Source organism: Diceros bicornis, unplaced genomic scaffold (assembly GCF_020826845.1).
Source record: "Diceros bicornis minor isolate mBicDic1 unplaced genomic scaffold, mDicBic1.mat.cur scaffold_67_ctg1, whole genome shotgun sequence".
In the NCBI taxonomy this organism is placed as follows: Eukaryota; Metazoa; Chordata; class Mammalia; order Perissodactyla; family Rhinocerotidae; genus Diceros; species Diceros bicornis.
The window spans coordinates 3,004,685-3,024,962 of record NW_026691553.1 but is presented as its reverse complement, the minus strand read 5'-3'; the positions used below and the strand labels follow the sequence as shown (position 1 = coordinate 3,024,962).

The 20,278-nt window shown below is 59.5% G+C and overlaps 1 protein-coding gene and 1 pseudogene across 1 annotated transcript; both read left to right on the top strand.

The window, feature by feature from the left end:
* The first annotated feature begins 1,203 nt into the window (after positions 1 to 1,203).
* DAPK3 (death associated protein kinase 3) lies at positions 1,204 to 15,548 on the top strand. The gene is made up of 9 exons (XM_058537548.1): positions 1,204 to 1,249; positions 2,196 to 2,352; positions 7,618 to 7,978; positions 8,270 to 8,399; positions 8,713 to 8,761; positions 9,377 to 9,403; positions 11,695 to 11,847; positions 12,567 to 12,612; positions 13,011 to 15,548. Exons 2-9 carry the CDS (start codon positions 2,291 to 2,293, stop codon positions 13,545 to 13,547), a joined length of 1,365 nt encoding a protein of 454 aa, XP_058393531.1. The 5' UTR covers positions 1,204 to 1,249; positions 2,196 to 2,290; the 3' UTR covers positions 13,548 to 15,548.
* Positions 15,549 to 15,618: 70 nt separating this feature from the next.
* Positions 15,619 to 19,431, top strand: LOC131403304 (ferritin light chain-like; annotated as a pseudogene).
* The last annotated feature ends 847 nt before the right edge of the window (positions 19,432 to 20,278 follow it).

The window sequence follows — 20,278 nt, the reverse complement described above, 5'->3', positions numbered from 1 at the left end:
CTGAGAAACCGTCACGGCCCCAAGGAGCTTAAGGACTAAATGTCATGTGGGATCCTGAAACGGAAGAAGGGCGTTAGGAAAAACAAGGAATCCGAGTAAAGCGTGGACTTGGTTAAGAGTAACGTGTCGCTGTCGGTTCATTAGTTGTGACAAATGTACCATGTTAGTGTATGATGCAGTAACAGGGGAAACCGGGTGTGGGAGAAGGCACTGCTTTCGCTGTGAACTGGAGTGTGTGTAGGGGTTAAGTAAGAGGGGAGGAAGGCGATCTCCAGGCGGAAGGAACAGCTCGTGCCAAGACCTTGGGTAGGAATGAGATGTTTGAAGTCAGAAGGAACACAAACGGGTTTGGAGTGCAGTGAGCAAGGGGGAGACCGGCGCTGATGTTAGGGTGGTCGGCAAAGGCTGAAAGATATAGGGTCTTGTGTCCAATGGCTTCTGAGGTGGCTTGGGGTTCGGGCCCATCTGGGAATGAATCTCAGTCCTGCCATTTACCCGCTGTGTGACTTTGAGTGAGATACCTAACCTCTCTGGGTCTCAATTTCCCCCTCTGTAGAATGGGGGAAATATTAATATATTCTTCCTCCTAAGGTTGTTGATTGGTACATGCTAAGGCTCAATAAACGCTGTTATTATCATGTATCTTGAGAAGAACAGGAGTCGCAGAAGGAGCCTCAAGCATGCATGGCAACACCTGACTGGTCTCCTCACTTGCGTTTTTATTTATGTATTTGGAATAGGGGTAACGTTTTACAGGGGAGGAAACCGCCACTCAGGGACTAAAGCAGCCCTGGGGTCCATCCCCGGAGCTGCCACGCCGGAGCTGGGCTTTGGATTCGCGTACTCTGCGCCCAGAAACCCAGGAATATCGGGGGGCAGGACTTCAGCCTCGCGCCTCCCAGCTTCAGGACCCCGGTCAGAGGAGATAGGGCGGGGCGACCCAGGGGCCGGAAGTCGGTCTGCAGACTTACGAAAGCTTGACGGGCGTCAGTTACAGCCAATCAGCTGCGGGGAGGTGAGCCTGTTGGCCAATGGCGAGGCGGCATCTAGGTGCGGAGGGCCGGACGCCTTCGGGCCTGGGCCGGGAAGGCTGCGGTGGGCGGGGCGTCACGAGCGGCGGGCGCGCTGACCAATGGGCGGTGAGATCCGCCTCCGGGGGCGGGCACTAGCGGACGCGGTGACGTCATCGCAGGTCAGCACGTCGCAGGGGCCCAAGGAGGCGGCGGCGGCCAGCGCGGCGGAGGGACCGGTGAGCGGAGGGTGCGGAGCGGGCTCGGCCCTAGGCCGGCGGGTGAAGGGGGCCCTGGGGGACGTAGGGCGACGTCTGGGGAGTCCTGGGATGACCGGGCCGGAGAAGGGGCTGGGCCGGGGCCTGCGGGGGGCGTGGCGGCCTCGGGGACGCTGCAGCAGGGACATTAGGGATTGGGGAGTCCTTGGAGGGGTCGCTGAAGGGGTCATCGGGGTCTGCCCTGGAGCTCGTGCGAGGGTTGGGGGCGAGAGACCGTGGAGGAGGCTCAGATGTGGCCCTTTGCGGGGGCCCTTTGTTTGGGGGTGGGGGAGACTGGGGTGGGGCCCTGATACCTGGAGGGGTGCCTTCGAGGAGGGGGCGGTCAGGGGGAGGCAGGAGTGGGGAGGGGCTTGCAGGAAGCCGCTGTCCAGTTCCTGGGAATTCAGGGTGCGGGGAGAACACCGCTGAGGAGGGTCTTAAGAGACCGGCCGAGGTTGGGGGGCCCTGGGGGGGAGAGCGTCAGGACGAGGGGGGTTGGAGGTCGCTGATGGGCAGGGAGATGGGAGCGTGCGGGACTGGAACTACTTAGGAAGCTGGGCAGGAGTCCCGGGGTCTGGGGGTGTGGAGACTGGGGGAGCTTGCAGGAATGTGTGGGGCCTCTGGATGAGCAGGTTGGGAGAAGGCAGAGACAGGTGGGGGCAGTGTGTGGGGAGCCAGAGGTAGTGCCTGGCGGGAGTTATGGGGGCGAAGGTGGCACAGTGGGGCTCACACCGACCTTTTGGGGGGCACGGTGTCTAAATGAGATGCCACGGGAAAGTGGCCGGCTCGCTAAACGCACGTGCCCCCTGAGGACAGTGGGCCTTCAGCGTGGAGTGATGTGAGACCTATCTTTGGCGAGCAGGTGGCTCCGTTTACCTAGGAGTAGTGGCATCTCATTCCTTCTTTCCTGTGTCTCTGTCTCCTCCAGGGTCACAGCGAGGGGACTCCCCGAGGTCCCGTCCCCAGGCTGCAGTGACTGGGCTTTCACTGGAGCGGAAGGTGCTGGAAGGCAGACCGGCCACCATGTCCACATTCAGGCAGGAAGATGTGGAAGACCACTACGAGATGGGGGAGGAGCTGGGCAGGTGAGCAGGCCCCTCTGACGGGGCTCTGGGGCTGGGGGAGGCACTGCGGGGTTTTCTGGACAGTATCTCCCGTCCTGTCCTTTGTTCTGTTCTCCAAGATGGAATGAGTCAGGGGTGTGTGCTGGTGGAACGAGTTTGGGCTTTGGAATCAGACAGCCCTGGCCGTGAATTCCTGCTCTGACATCCTCTGTGCGTTTCCTTTGGGAAGAAACGTAACTGAGTGTCTTTGGCACCGAATGCGATGCCTGGCAAGTGGTGTGAGAGCAGTTGGGTTAGCAGTTTCTGTCTCTTTAATCCTCTCGTGTGGGAGGCATTTACGTCTCCGCAGCTCTTGAACACACGTTTCCAGGGAAGGCCTCCTGTCTGGGCCCCCACGCCTGCCGATTGTGAGCATTCTTGTGGGAAAAAGCGGAGGTTTCCCATTCCAGCCGGGCAGCTGATTTCCTGCCTGGCCGGGCCTTGCCGGGTCCCCTGGGAACTCGCCTGCCTCAGACCAGTCAGGCACCATTCTTTTTTTTTTTTTTTTTCCCAGAGCCTCAAACCTTATTTGGTGAGTTTGTTGCTGGCCAGCCTTCCTGATCTGCCTTGGCCGGCCCCATGATGTCACCAGAAAGGAATGTAAATAACTCAGCCCCGCCTCAGGCCTTTTCGGAGAGAGTGGCTCCTTTGGGATCCTGAAGTGCTTCCTTTAGGAATTTCCTCTGTTAGAGAGGTAGCGAATGCAGCCTCCACCTCCCGCCCCCCCCCCCCAAAGAAATCTCATATTTTATTGTTGAAAATGTGTTAGGACCTCCTACTGAGGGTAGTTTGGCAAAAATCAGCAAAATGTCACATGTATGTTCTCTTTAACCCATCGATTCCACTCCCAGGAATGAATTCAGTGGAAATACGTGCTACACGGATCAATGACCTAGGAATAGGAGTAGATGCTATAGGGATTTTATATGAGTGAAAGATGGGAAGCCTCTTTGGGCCGTTACAGCAACACCACATCCGTTAATGGAACATTATGCAGCCGTTAAAAAGAGCCAGGCAACTCGTCTGATGTGGGCCACATAGGAAATTTATTGAAGTTTTCTAGATAAACTGAGGATGAGAGAAGGGAAGGGACTTGCCCAAGGGCACACAGACTGTAAGTGGCAAAGGAGGATTCAGACCTTGAGACAAAGCCCCCCTGGCTCCAGAGCCCAGGTGCGCTGGAATCAGAGGTGGGCACCTGGTTCCCGTCTGCCCGACAGCCAGCTCTGCCCTCGTATCCCGGGGTTGGGCCCATTTGATGTCCAGACGAAGACGAGCCCCTGACCTGAGTGTTGGGAAGAGAGTGTGTGCTCACGCCCAAAACATCGTCCTCTTTCGGGCGCGCGCTTTGCCCCTCTGAGGTTGGCCGCTGTGATCAGCTCTCGGTTTCAGAGGAGGGAACGAGCTGCAGTTCAGTGTCGAGCAGAGCTGTCTTTCCCGAGCCTAATTATCAACTGTCTTTGGGGAATTAGCTGCCGGAATCACCGTGGGGACAGACCTCGAGTAAAGCAGGGCCACCTTGTCTCGTCCCAGGGGTCACAGGGCTCAGTGAACTGGGAGCGAGTTTCTTTGTGTGTGTGTTCTCAATTCAAATTCGAATCGACACTCTCAGGAAATAAATTAATCCGTGGTGGCTGAGTCTGTGGGCTTCCACGTCGTGGAGTGGCGGCACGTCTGTGTTAGTGAGCTCCCACTGTCGGAGCTCAGTGCCCCGGACGAGGGGCTTAAACAGCAGACGTGTATTCTTTCCCAGTGCTGCAGGCTGGAAATCCAAAATCTGGGTGTCGGCAGGGCAGGTTCCCTCTGAGGCCTCTCTCCTTGGCGTGTAGACGGCCGTCTCCCGGTGTCCTCACGTGGTCCCCCTCTGTGCGTGTCTGTGTCCTCCTCTCCTCCTCTTATAAGGACACAGTCCTATTGGTTAGGACCCACCCTAATGACTTCTTTTAACTTAATCACCTCTTTAAAGACCTGTCTCCAAACGCAGTCACATTCTGAGGTCCTGGGGGTTAGGGCTTCAACATACAGATTTCGGGGGGACCCAGTTCAGCTCACAACAGCATCTTTTGACCTGTTCCCATGATCTCGGTCTTACTCATCTTTATGTGTGAGTTCAGCTTGGAATCAAGCTGGAGGAGAGCAGTCCTTGTATTGGAAATTCAGGCCACACGTCCAGTGCTCAGCACGGCGTGGCGGACACTCGGCCTGTGATGTCATTGCCGTCAGGGAGTCTTCGTGGGGTGGGGGGCGGGCCTGGAAGAATTCGCTTGGCTGATGTAGGCAGAGGGGCGGGGGGAGGCATTTCACGTGGGGGGAGTGTTAGCCCAGACTTGGAGGGGCAGGAGCATAGTGGACCTGGGGGCTGTTGTGGCAGATTGGGGAGTGGGGGGCAAGGCCTGAGCGGGAACACTTAGCCTTTCTCGTCTCACCTGTGTCCCTGGCTTTTAGGTTAGTGTTGGAGTTTCCTGTTGCTGCCGTAACAAACTACCACAGTTTAGTGGCTTACAAGAGCACGCATTGGTTATCTGAAAGGTCTGGGGCTCCGGAGTCTAAAATGGATCCTCAGGGCTGGTCCTCCGGAGGCTCCAGGGAGAACCGTCTCCTGCCTTTTCCAGCTTCTAGAGGCCGCGTCCTGGGCTCGGGGCCCCTTCCTCCGTCTGCACAGCCCGCAGCGCAGCGTCTCCCGTCTCTCAGCCTCTGACCCTCCTCCTCCCTCTGATGGGGACCCTGTGGTGACACTGGGCCCCCGGGGATCCAGGGTCATCCCCATCTCAGGGGCCTTGACTTAATCCATCTGCAAAGTCCCCTGTGCCGTGTGAGGTGACGCATCCACAGGTCCCAGGATTTGGACGTGGACGTCTTTGGAGGGGCCATTATTTCATCTACCATGGTCAGTCATGATTTTGCACCTCCCACCTGCCCACCTCGAGCTTCACCCACCTCCTGACCCCCCGAGTGTGTGCAGAGCACACCCGTGGTGGCCCGCCCTGGGTGCTCCTCGTGTGGTGCTGGTGCGGGCGTGGCTTAGGTGCCTGCCAGCTGCGGTGGTCCTGGGCTCCCAGGGAAGGTCCGCTTGCTGAGACGCATGTCTCAGGTCCCAGTCAGGTCGCTTGGCTTTTCTGGGAGCCCCTCTGGCGTGGCACAGGCGCCCCTCACTCGTCTGTCTGTCTCTGGTTCTGCCTGGCCTGTCTTCCCTCTGCCGCCACCAACTTCAGGGACCCCTCCTGTCCCCAAGGCCCGTCTCCGCTGTTCCTTCCTCTACATGCTGTCCCCCGTTTCCCTGAGGTGTCGCGTAGTCCCTTCTTCTTGACGCTGACGGTGCCCTGCTGGCGTTCCGTCCGGGGCACGCGCTTGCTCCCTGGGGATTGGCCCGTCCACTGACGTGTGCGTTCCCGTATCCTCTTGGTGCCGGCTCAGCGACCACCGCCTGTGGGCCAAATCCCACCCTAGCCACTTCGTGCAGCCCGCTCGTGGATCTGGAATGGGCTTTGACTGTTTTTAAGGGTTGTAAAAACGTGCAGGAATTGTGACAGAGGCCACATGGCCCGTAAAGCTTGAAATATTTACTGTCTGGCCTTTGTCAGTCACCTCTTGAGTTACAGCAAGTTAACCTAAGCGAGTTCCTAGACAGCAAAGGAATTCGGACACTGGGCAGCTCCCTGGGGGGCAGTAAATAGACTTTCTCTCTCTCGGTAACGGCTGTCTTGAGATATAATTCACATACCGTACAGTTCTCTCATTCAAAGTGTACAACTTAATGCTCTTTAGTACATTCACAGAGTTGTGCAACCATCACCACTAGATAGTTCCAAAACATTTCCATAATCCCAAAAAGAAACCCCATCCCATCAGCAGTCACTCCCCATCCCCTCCCCAGCCCCTGACACCCATGAACCCACTTTCTGTCTGCGGACGTGCCTGTTCTGGACATTTCACATCAATGGAATCACGCACCGTGTGTCCTTCTTTGTCTGGTTCTCTCCCTGAGCATCGTGTGTTCAAGGTCCATCCGCGGTGTAGCTGTGTCGGGGTTTAACTCCTTTTCATGGCTGCATAATGTTCCAGTGTGTGGATGGACCACACTGTGTTTATCCATCATCCATTGATGGACATTTGGGTTGTTTCCACCTTCGGGCTGTTGTGAATCATGTTGCTGTGAATGTCTGTGTACAAGTTGCCGTGTGGACACATTTTTCCTTTCTCTTGGGTGGACACCCGGGAATGGAATTGCTGGGTCAGATGGAAACTCCATGTTTAACCTTTTTTTTTTTTTCTGAGGAAGACTGGCCCTGGGCTAACATCTGTGCCCATCTTCCTCCACTTTATATGGGACGCCCCCACAGCACAGCCTGACAAGCAGTGCCTGGGTGCGTGCCTGGGATCTGCACCCGGGCTGCCAGTGGTGGAGCACGTGCAGTTAACCACTACGCCATGGGGCCGGCCCCCATGTTTAACCTTCTGAGGAACCACCAGACTTTTCCACAGTGGCTGCCCCATTTTGCGTTCCCACCAGCCGTTATGAGGGTTCTGATTTCTCCACATCCTCACTCTTCTCTCTTGTTTTGAAACTGAGTGTATTTCTTTCGCCTTTCCTATTAAATAAGAAGCTCTTTTGAAGTCAATGGCTTTTTTTCTTCTTAGATTTTTAAAAATGACGAAATACGCTGTGAAAAGTTGAATCCGTATAGAATCATATCAAATAAAAAGTAAACTCCCTTCCCTGGCCCCATTCCCTCAGTCCCACTCCTCAGAGCTGTCTGTGGTTAACAGGTCGGCCTGTGGCCTTCAGACCTTTCTTCCTGCATAGACTCACGTAAATACATCTGTGCGTGTGGGTACAGTCTATACCTCTTCAAACAGAAAGATCTTCTGCGTGTCGTCCTGCAGCTCTTTCCCTGAGCGGGTCCTCAGGAATGGCTCTCCTTGTCAGCTCACGGAGAGTCGCCTCATTCTTTTTCATGACTGTGTAAGATTCCGCTGGACCTACTGTGATGGATTCCAGCTCCCTTTTGATCAGCATCGAGCTGTTTCCATCCTTTTGCTGTTGTAGACGTGCCAGGTGGCAATTATATCATGGGCCTCTGCACTCACACAGGAACACCTTCAGGAACGTTCTCGGAGGTGGTGGGCATGGTGCGTCTGCACAGTGCCAGGAGCTGGGCTGGCGCTGCCCAAGAAGGCTGTGGTGGCCCGGGTCTCTCTGGCTGCCCCACTCACCTCCGCTCCCGTCCCCTCCCCTCCGCCCCGCAGCGGCCAGTTTGCGATCGTGAGGAAGTGCCGGCAGAAGGGCACGGGCAAGGAGTACGCGGCCAAGTTCATTAAGAAGCGCCGCCTGTCGTCCAGCCGGCGGGGCGTGAGCCGCGAGGAGATTGAGCGGGAGGTGAGCATCCTGCGGGAGATCCGGCACCCCAACATCATCACGCTGCACGACATCTTCGAGAACAGGACCGACGTCGTGCTCATCCTCGAGCTGGTCTCAGGCGGCGAGCTCTTTGACTTCCTGGCCGAGAAGGAGTCGCTGACGGAGGACGAGGCCACCCAGTTCCTCAAGCAGATCCTGGATGGCGTCCACTACCTGCACTCGAAGCGCATCGCCCACTTCGACCTCAAGGTGAGCGCTGCGGGCCTCAGGACGGAGTGGGGCACCCTGGGGTGCTGGAGCCCGGCCGGAGCGGGTGAGGACGGGACCGGGAGGAGGGGGTCCGGCTCTCACAGGCCCGGAATACACACCCCCGACCCTCGCTGCCCAGGGGGCTGGGGAGACGCACCGGCTCAGGCCTGGACTCGTGGGGTGGGGTCAGCCGAGGGGGAGAATCGGGGCGCTGTTCCCGGGCCGCCGGGCTGGCAGGAGCCGCAGAGCCCTGCTCCCAGCACCCCGCTTCCCCCCCCCGCCCCCCGCCAGCCGGAGAACATCATGCTTCTGGACAAGAACGTGCCAAACCCACGGATCAAGCTCATCGACTTTGGCATCGCCCACAAGATCGAAGCGGGGAATGAGTTCAAGAACATCTTCGGCACCCCGGAGTTCGTGGGTGAGCCCGCGGGGGCGTCGGGGGGCGCGCTGGGGAGGGCGTTGGAGGACTTCCGTCTGGCCCTGGCCGCCTGGCCCGCCGCCCGCGGGCTCCCCTTCCCATCCCTGGTGTCGGGTCCGCGGGAGCTCAGGGCCTCGGCTTGGTGCTTCTGTCCCGCGTTCCCGCCCGAGAGCTGGCCCTGCCCATGAGTGCCTGCCCTCCCTCGGGGACCAGTCACCTGCGGAGGGGCTGTGCCGCCCCGAGGCCGCGTCCCCAGTGCCGCCGTAGACGCTCCAGCGCCTGACCCTGCTCCTTCTGTCCCCCGTCCCCGCAGCTCCCGAGATCGTCAACTACGAGCCCCTGGGTCTGGAGGCGGACATGTGGTGAGTGCGGGGCAGTGTGGGGGCCCCGCACGCCCGGGACGTGGCATCCTGCTCCTCGGGGGAGCCCCCGCCCGCCCTCGTGGTCTCAGTGCCTTGGGGCGTGGGCAGGACGGGCTGTAGCCTTAGAACAGGGGTCGGCAAATTACGGCCCACGGATCAGAGCAGGCCCATGAGCTAGGGATGGTTTCTCGTTTTTAAAGGGTTGTTAAAAACAAAACAGGTGAATGTGTGACAGATGGTTGATGGCCCACAAAGCCTGAAATATTCACTGTCTGACCCTCTTTAGAAAGAGTTTGCCAGCCCCGCCTGCGAGCACGGCAGGCCCCCGAGGGCCCCACGTCTGTGTGGTCTGTGGGCCGTAATGCTCTGTCTGCCCCGCCCCCAGCCCTTTGAGCCTTGCCAGGCAGGTGCGGCCAGGGCCGCTCAAGTTTCTAGTCCCAGGTCCCCCCGGAGCGGGTGGGAGGAAGGGACTTGGCCCAAGGCCCTGCAGCCCCGTGCTGCCCACCTGGCCCGCAAGCTGGGCCCTGGCCCCCGCCATTTAGAGACTCTAGGGGTCGGGGTGCTGCGCCCCCTTGGCCGAGCTGACCCTCGTCTCTTCTTGTGTATTCTCTCCAGGAGCATCGGCGTCATCACGTACATCCTGTGAGTACCTGCTCGGCTCCCTGCCGCCCCTCTGGGCCCTCGGGGTCGGGGAGGGTTCCGTGCGGGGACAGCGACCAGAGCACAGGGGCATCTGTCTGCTTCACGCGGGACCCATGTCGTGTCTCTCTGGCCCATCGCAGTGCTCAGTGAACTCTGGAGGGACGGGTGGATGAATGAGGGAGTGAATGAGTTTGTGCAGGAGAGAAGGGTGTGGTTCCTGTCTCAGGGGCTTCTGGAGAGTTCAGAAGGCCCGGCCCCCTCCCGGGCGAGACAGTGTGTCCTCCCTCCCCCTCGTCCGCTGGCCGGCAGCTCGGCCCCTCTGTGCGAAAAAGGTCTGACCCCGAGGTCACGTCCTCAGATGGCACCGAGTGGGCTATCCCTTCCTGTCGAATGAGTGGGGCCCTCAGACCTTTGGGTTTCAGGAATGGGTTTTTACCTTATTTTTTTTATTTTTATTTCTTTTTGTGAGGGACATCAGCCTTGAGCTAACATCCATGCTAATCCTCCTCTTTTTGCTGAGGAAGACCGGCTCTGAGCTAACATCTATTGCCAATCCTCCTTCTTTTTTTTTTCCCCAAAGCCCCAGTAGATAGTTGTATGTCATAGTTGCACATCCTTCTAGTTGCTGCATGTGGGACGTGGCCTCAGCATGGCCGGAGAAGCAGTGCGTCGGGGCGCACCCGGGATCCGAACCCAGGCTGCCAGTAGCGGAGCGCGCGCACTTAACCACTAAGCCACGGGGCCGGCCGAGGAATGGGTTTTTAAAACAGTTTTAGTGTTGTTTTTTTTGGGATCAGTTTAGACCCGCACAGGAGTTGGAGGAACAGTCTGGAGGCCCCGTGCCCTCTGACCCAGCTTCCCCCACGCTAACGTCTGACGCCAACAGCGTTCGTCCACCGAGGGTTAACCTGGGGCACACCAGCCAGCAGAGGGCCGGGGTCGCTCGGATTCCACTGGTGTCTCACCGGGGTCCTCTTTCTGGTGCCGGGCCCCGTCCAGGCTCGCTCACGTGAGCGAAGCTCCGACACCAGCTGGTGTCCTGCGTTGCGTTCAGTTCTGGCACCATCTGCCCGGAGTTAGCGCAGACCCCAAAGGGGGAGGGCTCAGCCCCTCAGGATGGCCCCGCTTCAGGTGCCAATCGCAAGTCCAGGTCGCCACCTGTGCTTCTGACCCACCAGCTATAGATCGGAGGTTCCCACGACCCCTCCTCAGGTGGGGTGATTCTCTAGAGTGGCTCGAAGATCTCAGGAAAACAGTTGACTTACGAGCCAGTTTATCACAGAGGATAAGATAGGGGAGTCAGATGAACAGCGGAGGAAGAGGCACGTAGGGTGACATCTGAGAGGGTCCCGAGCACAGGAGCTTCTGTCCCTGTGGAGTTGGGGGCGCGCCACCCTCCCAATGTGGCTGTGTTCAGCCCAGAACCCCACTTTCCGTCACGTAGCACCATTGATTAAATCCTTGGCCACTGGTGATTAACTCGACCCCCAGCCCCTCCCTTCCTTGGAGGTCAGAGGTCAGGAGTGAGGCTGAGCGCTCCATCCCTCTAGTCCCATGGCTGGTTCCCCAGGCCACCAGCCGTATCCTTAGGGCTTTCCAGAAGTCACCTGATTCACATAAACTCAGGTGTGGCTGGAAGGAGCTTGTTATGAATAAAAAAAGACACTCCCGGCACCTGTGTCAGCCTGGCGCTGTTTCAGAATCCAGGACAACCATGGAATATTATGGCAAAGACGCTCCCACTTTCTGAGCTCCTATCGCTTAGGAAATTACAAGGGTTTGGGAGCCGTGTGCCTGAGGACGGGACGAAGACCCAGTATATGCTTCTCCCCATGAGTCACGGGTCCCTGCCCAGAGCCACCAGGGCTGTGCTGTGGCCGCCTCGGTGCAGCGTATCACCCGATGCCATCATGGGGAGTGGGCGCCCCGACCGTGCGCCGCGGTGGCATCAGCCAGGAGTCCCCCTAGAAAGTTCCCAGTTTGCCCCCCAGAATCAGTGAACGTTTTGGGGGAGACCCAAATGCTCTGAGACTGTGAGTCTACGTAGATAGTTGAGATTCCGCAGAGACTGGCCCACTCGTTTCGGCGCGTCTGGCTGGGCCATGACTTCCTGCTGCCTCCTGGCTGGCGGCCAGGACGTGGATGGGGGGCTCCAGGGGAATGCGGGTGCGTGGGTGGCCCGGCCCCACCCGCCTCCTCTGCGTCTGCCCCCTCTGTGGCGGAGTTGGGGGGTCCCCCGGCCGCGGCCTGGTGGAGTGAGCGCAGGGCCCTGAGCCCCTGTCCCCTTCCAGCCTGAGCGGCGCGTCCCCGTTCCTGGGCGAGACCAAGCAGGAGACGCTGACCAACATCTCGGCCGTGAACTACGACTTCGACGAGGAGTACTTCAGCAACACCAGCGAGCTAGCCAAGGACTTCATCCGCCGCCTCCTGGTCAAAGACCCCAAGTAGGGGCGCTGGGCCGTGGGGCTCGGGGGTGGCCCGGGGGCCGAGGACACGTCCCTGCAAGCCGCCGCCTCCCTGCCACTGGGAATCAGGCACGGCGTCCTTGTGGGCTGGAGACAGCAGTGGGTGACTTCCGTTGGCCCACTCCGGTCTTCAGAAGCTTTTAATGTGTTGTCAACCTTTAAAATGAGAGGTGTCACATAAAATTCTAGATAGCTATTTTACTTTTTCTAGAAAAAAATCTACAACTCCTGCAACACGGAGCCCTCATTCATGGGGAGGTGCCCCCGTTGGCTGCCGTCTTCCCCCGGCGAGCGCCACCCATTCCTGTCACCCGCCCAGCCCCTCCCGTGGGTGCCTGAGTTTGCGAGACCCCAGCATTAGGTCTCGACCCCGTTCACAGAACCCCTCAGAGAACATGGAGGCCCCACAGGCCCCTTGCTGGGCTCCTCCTGGGTGGCTCAGGAGAGTGGGTGCTCTCTGCATGTGGTTTCAAGGTGGTTTCAGGGACTTGTCCCTGGGCTGAGGGTGACTTAGGGGCTTGGGGGTCCCCAGGGGCAGGGGTCTGTGAGTTGGCCCTAGGCGGGGCTGAGAGCAGAGCTGTTGCGGGGAGAGCCTGGAACAGCCCTTCCCTGCTCTCTGCCTGGCTCTTCCCGCCAGCCTTGGGGGAGGACGGTGCTGCTGGTGCACGTGTGACTAACCAGAGCGGGGGCTCTTGCAGGAGGAGAATGACCATCGCCCAGAGCCTGGAGCATTCCTGGATCAAGGTAAGGTCAGGGGGCTGCTCCCACTGAAGGATGGCAGGTGTGACAAGCCTTCAGCGTCTGGGGAGGGTCCCCAGGGGAGTGGGCCTGGATGGCGGGGGACTGGAGTCCATGGCCCCTCTGTGAAACTTCTAGAAAGGGCTCACCTCTAGGCCAGGGTCAGGGTTGGCAACCTTCTCCTATAAAGGGCCAGAGAGTCGGCGTTTTTGGCTCTGTGGTCTCTGGCGCTAGTCAGCTCTGCCATTGTAGCAGAAAGCGCCACGCACCATAGGTACTCGAATGGGCATCGCCGTGTGCCAATAAAACTTTATTTACAAAAGCAAGTGGAGGGCCGGACGTGGCCCTCAGTGGGCCTCCGCCTCCTGGCCCCCGCACCAGGCCGTGCTCCCCCTGCCCCGCAGGCGATCCGGCGTCGGAACGTGCGGCGGGAGGACAGCGGCAGGAAGCCGGAGCGGCGGCGCCTGAAGACGGCCCGCCTCAAGGAGTACACCATCAAGTCGCACTCGAGCATGCCCCCCAACAACACCTACATCAACTTCGAGCGCTTCTCCAAGGTGCTGGAGGAGGTGGCGGCGGCCGAGGAGGGCCTGCGGGGGCTGGAGCACAGCCGGCGCCTCTTCCACGAGGACATCGAGGCGCTGACGGCCATCTATGAGGAGAAGGAGGCCTGGTACCGGGAGGAGCACGAGAGCATCGGCCAGGACCTGCGGCGGCTGCGGCAGGAGCTGCACAAGACCGAGGCGCTGCGGCGGCAGGCCCAGGAGGAGGCCAAGGGCGCGCTGCTGGGGGCCAGCGGGCTCAAGCGGCGCTTCAGCCGCCTCGAGAACCGCTACGAGGCCCTGGCCAAGCAGCTGGCCTCCGAGATGCGCTTCGTGCAGGACCTGGTGCGGGCCATCGAGCAGGAGAAGCTGCAGGGCGTGGAGTGCAGCCTCCGCTAGCGGCCCGGCCCCTCTGTCACCCCGGCCCCGCCCTGGGGAGCCCCCCGGCTGGGGCCGAGGAGGGAGGAGTGCGGGGCTGGGGTGCGCTCCGCGGGGACCAGGGATTCCCGGCCCAGGGGTGGGCGTGGCCCGGCTCTGCCCCGGGAAGATGGGCTGCCCGGGCCGCCGCCTCTGCACAGCTCGCCCGCCCCGCCCAGCCCCTCTCTCCTGCACCAGCGGCGCCTTGGGAACTCGGAGACCTCTGCCGGGGGTCGGGACCACCAAGACAGAACCAGCCACAGTGGACACAGGCCACACGCCTGGCGGGGCGGCGGGGCGGCAGCCGTCGAGTCCAGGGCCTGGCTCAGCAAGGAGCGCATGGAGCCCTGGGTGCGGGGGTTGTGAGTGCCCCGGGCACACCCCGGGCTCGGAATTGGAGGGGCCTCTGCCGCACACCCCGCACCCCGTCTTCCAGAGGCGGGAGGCGGCTCCTCTAGCGTCGGCGGTGGAGGTGCCCCGTGAGCCCGGCTCTCCGATCCCCCACACCCTTGCTGTGCCGCAGCCTGGGGTTGGGTGCCAGGGCCGGAGCTGAGGAGGTGATCCAGCTCAAGGACGCGTGGGTCTGCAGGTGGCGCTGGGGGGAGCGTGGCTGGGCCCGGTGCCCGGATGCAGTAAAGGCGACAGCTGTGAAATCTGAGGCTCTGCTTTCTCCCTGAGGCCTGGGGAGCCCCCTGGGCGCTGGGGGAGGCAGGCCCGCCGACGGGGGGCCGGGGGAAGGGGATCAAGAGCCAGCTCTGCCCTGAGGTGCCAGAGCCACCAATGGGGATCCCATCCTTGCCCCGGCCCTTCTCCACTGCCGCCTTGTGAACCGTCAGGTGCAGGCTGGCCCCCTTGAGTGGGCCGCGTAGCATAGTCGCCTTCAGAATGCCCTGCAAGGGCCCGTGGGCACAGCGTCCCCTTCCCCAGGGAGCCCCAGGGCCCCCCGAGGCTCCGTGCCACCCCATTTGACCCCTCTGCTGGTGTTTCCCAGGTGCCCCTGGCTGGGAACCCCCACGAGGTGGGCCCTCAGGGAACCCGTGCCGGACCAGAGCGGGTTGAGGGGCTGCGGTGGCAGTGCCGCTCTGTGCCACTAGGTGCCGCCCTGGAGCAGGGTCTGGGCCCCAGAGACGGGGGCCTGAGGTCCAGGCTTCCGTGAACCGTGCTCCCCGGCCGTGGCCGCTCTGAGCCGAGTTCTCTGCTGCGGGTCATGTTACCCAAGGGGCACCGGTGCGGCCCCCCTGAGCCCGAGAGGGGTTCCCGGGACAGAAGCCAGCCAGCCGCGTGCAGGGAGGAGCCGGGGAGGCAGGCTGGTGCCCCAGCTGCGGCCGCTGGCCAGGGCTCAGGACGCCTGGTGCGCAGGTTGGTCCCTGGGGCAGGTGGGACCCGTGTGCGCCCTCCAGGAGCTCTGTCGTGTCACGTGTGCCCGCTGTCAGTCCAAGGGAATAACGCCCCACCGCCCTGATGTCCAGCTGTGTCCCTGCTCAGGCCTGGCAGGGCCCCCAGCCGTGGTGGCCACCCGGCGCCTCGGCCTCTCCAGGCGCTCGTGTCTTTCTCTGTCCACTGCCTGTGCCCGTGCTCCTCAGGGGGAAGAGGACAAACCTCTGGTGTGACCTCAGAGGCTGCTCCGATCTTGGGGCTCAGCTGGACTCGGGTTCTTTTCGTTGCAATGAGAGAGAAGCTTCCGGGCAGCCAGAATGGGCCCAGAGGGGTCTCCTGTCCCTTCCCGCCTCCCGAGATGCTGCCTGGCTTCGGGCCCCACCTGGAGGTGACGTCCTGCTGCTGCTGCCGCCTGTACAGCCTCGGGGTCTGCAGTGTGGCCCCACAGAGGGCCCTTCTGCCCTCCCTCCCTTCCCAGGAGCCGCGTTCTGAGCCTTCAGCGGCCCGCTCATCTTTCTGTTACCTCGTTCCGGACACTGAGGGGCACGTTTCTGTCTTTGTTTTGTTTTTAACCTAATTTTGAAAAAATTGAGATACGACTCATGATATGACTCATCCTTTTTTATCTTTCTCTTTTTCTGGTCAATAATTTCCACTTTTAAAATTTCAATGAATTTCAGCTCGTTGGCCGGTCAGACCTTCTCAGGTTTCCGTGGTGGGTCTGTGACTGTCCTTTTGTGGCCCGGGCCAGCCCGTCCATGGTGTCTGGTGTTTAGGTCCCTTAGGGCTTAAAGACATGACTCTGAGCAGCAAATTCCCAGACATCACGTTGGGAAGCACAGCCGGCCCGTGGGGGGTCGGGGCGCCCCAATGCGTGTAATTTGCATGACTTGCATAGACCCCAGTCTGTGGTGCCTTCTGCCTCCCGTGGAAAAGGAGGAACTTCGTGCAGTGCCCGAGGGTCTCCAGACTCCAGGGGGGTAGCCGAAGGCTCCCTGGGGGTCCCCAGGGGGCCAGGAAACAGCATCCATCCAGCCAAAGTTCGTCTAGTCTGGGCACTGCATCAGATGGGGGTGGAGGCGGGGCCTCACCCATCCAGCCTTTCTGGTTAAGACTGGGTGGAAACCGAAATTCACTCTGGACTCACCAACCCCATCATTATCCAGAGCACCTCCACCCTGCGGGGCCGATTCCCCCGCGTCTGTGCGGGGGGTACCAGGCAGGCGTCCTTGCTTTGGGGACGATCTCTGCCCCACCCCTCCTGACCTGGCTTCTCTTGGGCGGCTCAGCTCTGCGCAGCCTCGGTTTCCTCAGTTTGTCGTTTAAGGACACGGAACCACGCGGAGGCCGCAAAGCAGCTGACCAGGGTGTCCTGCCCACGCGAGCACTTAGCAAACAGCACTGTCCCCTTGCAGAGCCCGCAGGGCTGATATGCTGTTGCTTATCCTGCCTGTGGCAGGCAGACCCCGAAACAGCCCCCAAGGGTCCTGGGTCCAGCTCTTCACGCTCTTGAGAGTGGGCCGGCCTGGCGGCCGTTCTAACCAACAGAACACTAAAGGTGGTGGAGGTCACTTCCGTGATCAGGCCGTGTAAGAGTGTGACTTCCGTCCTGCTGGCACACTCTCTCCCTTGCTGGCTCTGAAGCAAGCCGCCACATTGGAGAGGTCTGCATGGCAAGGAACAGCCAGCAAGGAATGAAGCCCACCAGCCACGTAGGTGGTCTCAGAAGCTGATCCTTCCCCAGTCGAGCCTTCAGATAAAACCCAACCCTGGCTTGGATTGCAGCCTCCTGAGAGACCCTATGCAGAGGCCCCAGGTAAGCCGTGCCCAGACTCCCAACCCATAGACACTGAGACAAGGTGTGTGTGGTTTTGAGCTGCTAAGTTTGTGATGCTTTGTTACACAGCAGTAGCTGACTGATGCAGAGTGGATCATTCAGCAAGTCTGCAGAGTGGGGGCTCCCTGCCCTCTGGTTTTGCCTTCTTCAAAATGGGAATGTCTTCTTCCCTGCTTCTGAAGGTGGGCTGGAGGCAGGAACTGCGGGGGCCATGAATTCCGTTCCCCCAGTAGCGGGAGTTGGGCCAGACCTGCCTGTGGGCTGGTTCAGGATTTGCCTGCAGTGCAGGTGTGTGAGGCTCATTGGAAGGAAGGGGTTTAAAGCTTCCGTTTGTTTATGAAGCAAAGCTCGTGCACAGGATGCCAAGCGAGGGCGGCCGGGGGTCCGCTGCTGGCCCTGCCCCTAAACCGCAGAATGGCCTCGGGCAGGCAACCCTTTCCTGGCCCCGATATTCCCAACTGCAAAATGGCGGTGATTCCTCTCTGCCCATCGGAGGTGCTGTGAGGATTAGGTGGGAGCTTGTAGAGGGGTTTACGGTGGTACAGTGCTGAGTTACTGTTAGCGCTAGAGCTGGAGTCTCTGAGCTGGACCGGACCACCGAGGCTGGTGTCCCGGGGTGGGTCAGGGTCTGCAAACGTATGTACATTCTCAGATACCAGCTGCAGAGAAAGACGGTGGGGAGGGGCGCACAGTGATCATGATGGGGACTCTGGAGCCGCACTGCCCGGCTCCAGAACCCCAGCTCTGTGACTCTGGGCACGTTATCTTACCTCTCAGTGCCTCAGTGTCCCCATCTGTAAAGTGGGAATAATAGTCATCCCCATGGGTTGGTTTTGAGGATGGAATGGATTAAGATTCTAAAGTTCTTAAAACCATGCCAGTTACAGTAGCCAAAAGGCGGGAACCATCCCAGTGTCCATGGACGGATGATGGATATACACAATGTGGTCCATCCACCCAATGGAATATTACTCAGCCTTAAAAAGGAAGGAAATTCTGACACCTGCCACTATATGGACGGACCTTGAGGACATGACTCTCAGTGAAATGTCACAAAAAGACAACTATTGTCATTCCAACCTGGGCCCAGAAGAATGGCTCTGGAAAGAAGGGTATAGAAAAAAAGGGCCGCCTGCCATCAGAGAGATAGTGAGCAGAGAATACACAATCAACGTTCGCAAGCGCATCCACGGAGGGGGCTTCAAGAAGCCTGCCCTGTGGGCTGTGAGAGAGGTCCAGAAATTTGCCGTGAAGGAGGTGGGAGCTCCAGACGTGTGCATCAACTTCAGGCTCAGCAAAGCTGCCCGGCCGAAGAAGTGAGGACCGTCCGTACGTCCAGAAAACGTAGCAAGGCTGGAGATTCACCAGACAAGCGATCCACATTGGCTACCTGAGTGCCCGTCACCACTTGCAGAAATCTACAGGCAGTGTGGAGGAAGACTAACGGCTGGTTGTCAAATAAATATAAAACCCAAAAAAGGCAGCGCGCTCGGCGTCCCCCGGCTCTGTCTCTTGCTTCAACGGTGTTTGGACGGAACAGACCCAGGGACGCCCCCTTCTTGCAGCCTCCGACCACCCTCCAGCCTCTCTTCCAGTTGTAGCCTTCGGACCAGCTCAGCCATCCTCTACCTCTGGCGGGACCAACCAACACCGATTTTTTGAGCTCAGCTCCTTACTGCCGTCAAGCATGAGCTCCCAGATTCATCAGAATTATTCTACTGAAGTGCAGGCTGCGGTCAACCGCCTGGTCAACACGCATCTGCGGGCCCCGTACACCTGCCTCTCTCTGGGCTTCTATTTCGACCGCGACGATGTGGCTCTGGAGGACGTGTGCCACTTCTTCCGCGAGTTGGCGGAGGAGAAGCGTGAGGGCACCGAGCGTCTCTTGAAGGTGCCAAAGAGGGCCGCGCCCTCTACCAGGACTTGCAGAGGCCGTCCCAGGATGAGTGGGGCAACACCCTGCAGGCTGTGGAAGCTGCCACGGCCCTGGAGAAGCATCGGAACAAGGCCCTCTCGGATCTGCATGCTCTGGGTTCTGCCCACTCAGACCCCCATCTCTGTGACCTCCTGGAGAACCGCTTCCTAGAGGAGGAAGTGAAACTCATCAAGAAGATGGGCGACCACCTGACCAGCATTCACAGGCTCGCGGGCCCCCAGGCTGGGCTGGGCGAGTATCTCTTCGAAAGGCTCCCCCTCCAGCGTGACTAGGAGCCTCCGCAGTCCAGCAGCCTTTGAGGGGCCCCTCTGGCAGCCCCCTGGTGTCAGAGCTTCTGCCTGAGCCTCTCCCTGCAGCCGCTAGGTCACTTTTTAAGCACCCTGGAGCCCTCTCCCAAGCTGTGGACCAAAGGGAAACAAGAAAGCTTTTTGCAGCAAAAAAAAAAAAAAAAAAAAAAAAGACAAATACTGTATGTTCATCCATCAACAGATGATGGATAAACACAATGTGTCCATCCACACACTGGAATATTACTCAGCCTTGAAAAGGAAGGAGATCCTGACACCTGCTCCAACGTGGATGGACCTTGAGGACATGACGCTCAGTGACATGAGGCAGACACAGAAGGACAGACACTGTGTGATCCCCTCACAGGAGGCCCCTAGAGGAGTCACAGCCACAGAGACAGAAAGTGGATGGTGGGGCCAGGGGCTGGGGGAGGGGAGGGGAGTCAGTGCTTCATGGGGACAGAGTCTCAGTTTGGGGAGATGGAAAGTTCTGGAGACAGATGGTGGGGATGGTTGCACGACAATGTGAGTGTGCTTCCTGTCGCTGAACTGTGCCCTTGAAAATGGTTAAGATGGTAAATTTTACATTTTGTTTATTTCACCACACACACAAAAAGCAGCTATTAGGAAACACAGTGTCTTTTTTATTCATAACAAGCCCCTTTCAACCATATCACACTTTACGCCAATGAGGTGACTCTTGGGGACGGGGCTGGTGGCCAGAGGACCAGCCATGGGGTCAGGAGGATGGAGCTCTCAGCCTCACCCCCAACCTCCGGGGAGGGGAGAGGGGCTGGGGATTGAGTTAATCACCAATGGGCAATGATTCAGTTAACCCTGCCTGTGTGATGGATCCTCTGTGGAAACCCTGAAGGAAGGGGCTTGGAGAGCTTCTGGTGGGTGAACACAGGAGATGCCAGGAGAGTGGCACACCCCTTCCCCACACCTTGCTCTGTGCCTCTCCTCCATCCAGCTGTTCCTGAGTTATAGTCTTTATAACAAACAGGTGATAGTAAGAGCTTTCCTGAGTTCTATAAGCTGTTCTAGCAAATGAGCAAACCCAAGAAGGGGCTGATGGGAACCCTGATTTATAGCCAGTCGGTCAGAAGCACAGGAGGCCCAGACTTGGGACCAGCGTCTGAAGGGGGGCTGTCCTGTGGGGCTGAGCCCTGAACTGTGGGGTCTGCTAACTAACTCCGGGTGGATAGCATTCAGGATCGCTGAATGGGGGGACACCCCAGACGCTCGGTGTCAGACGGGTGGTGAGCGGAGAGAA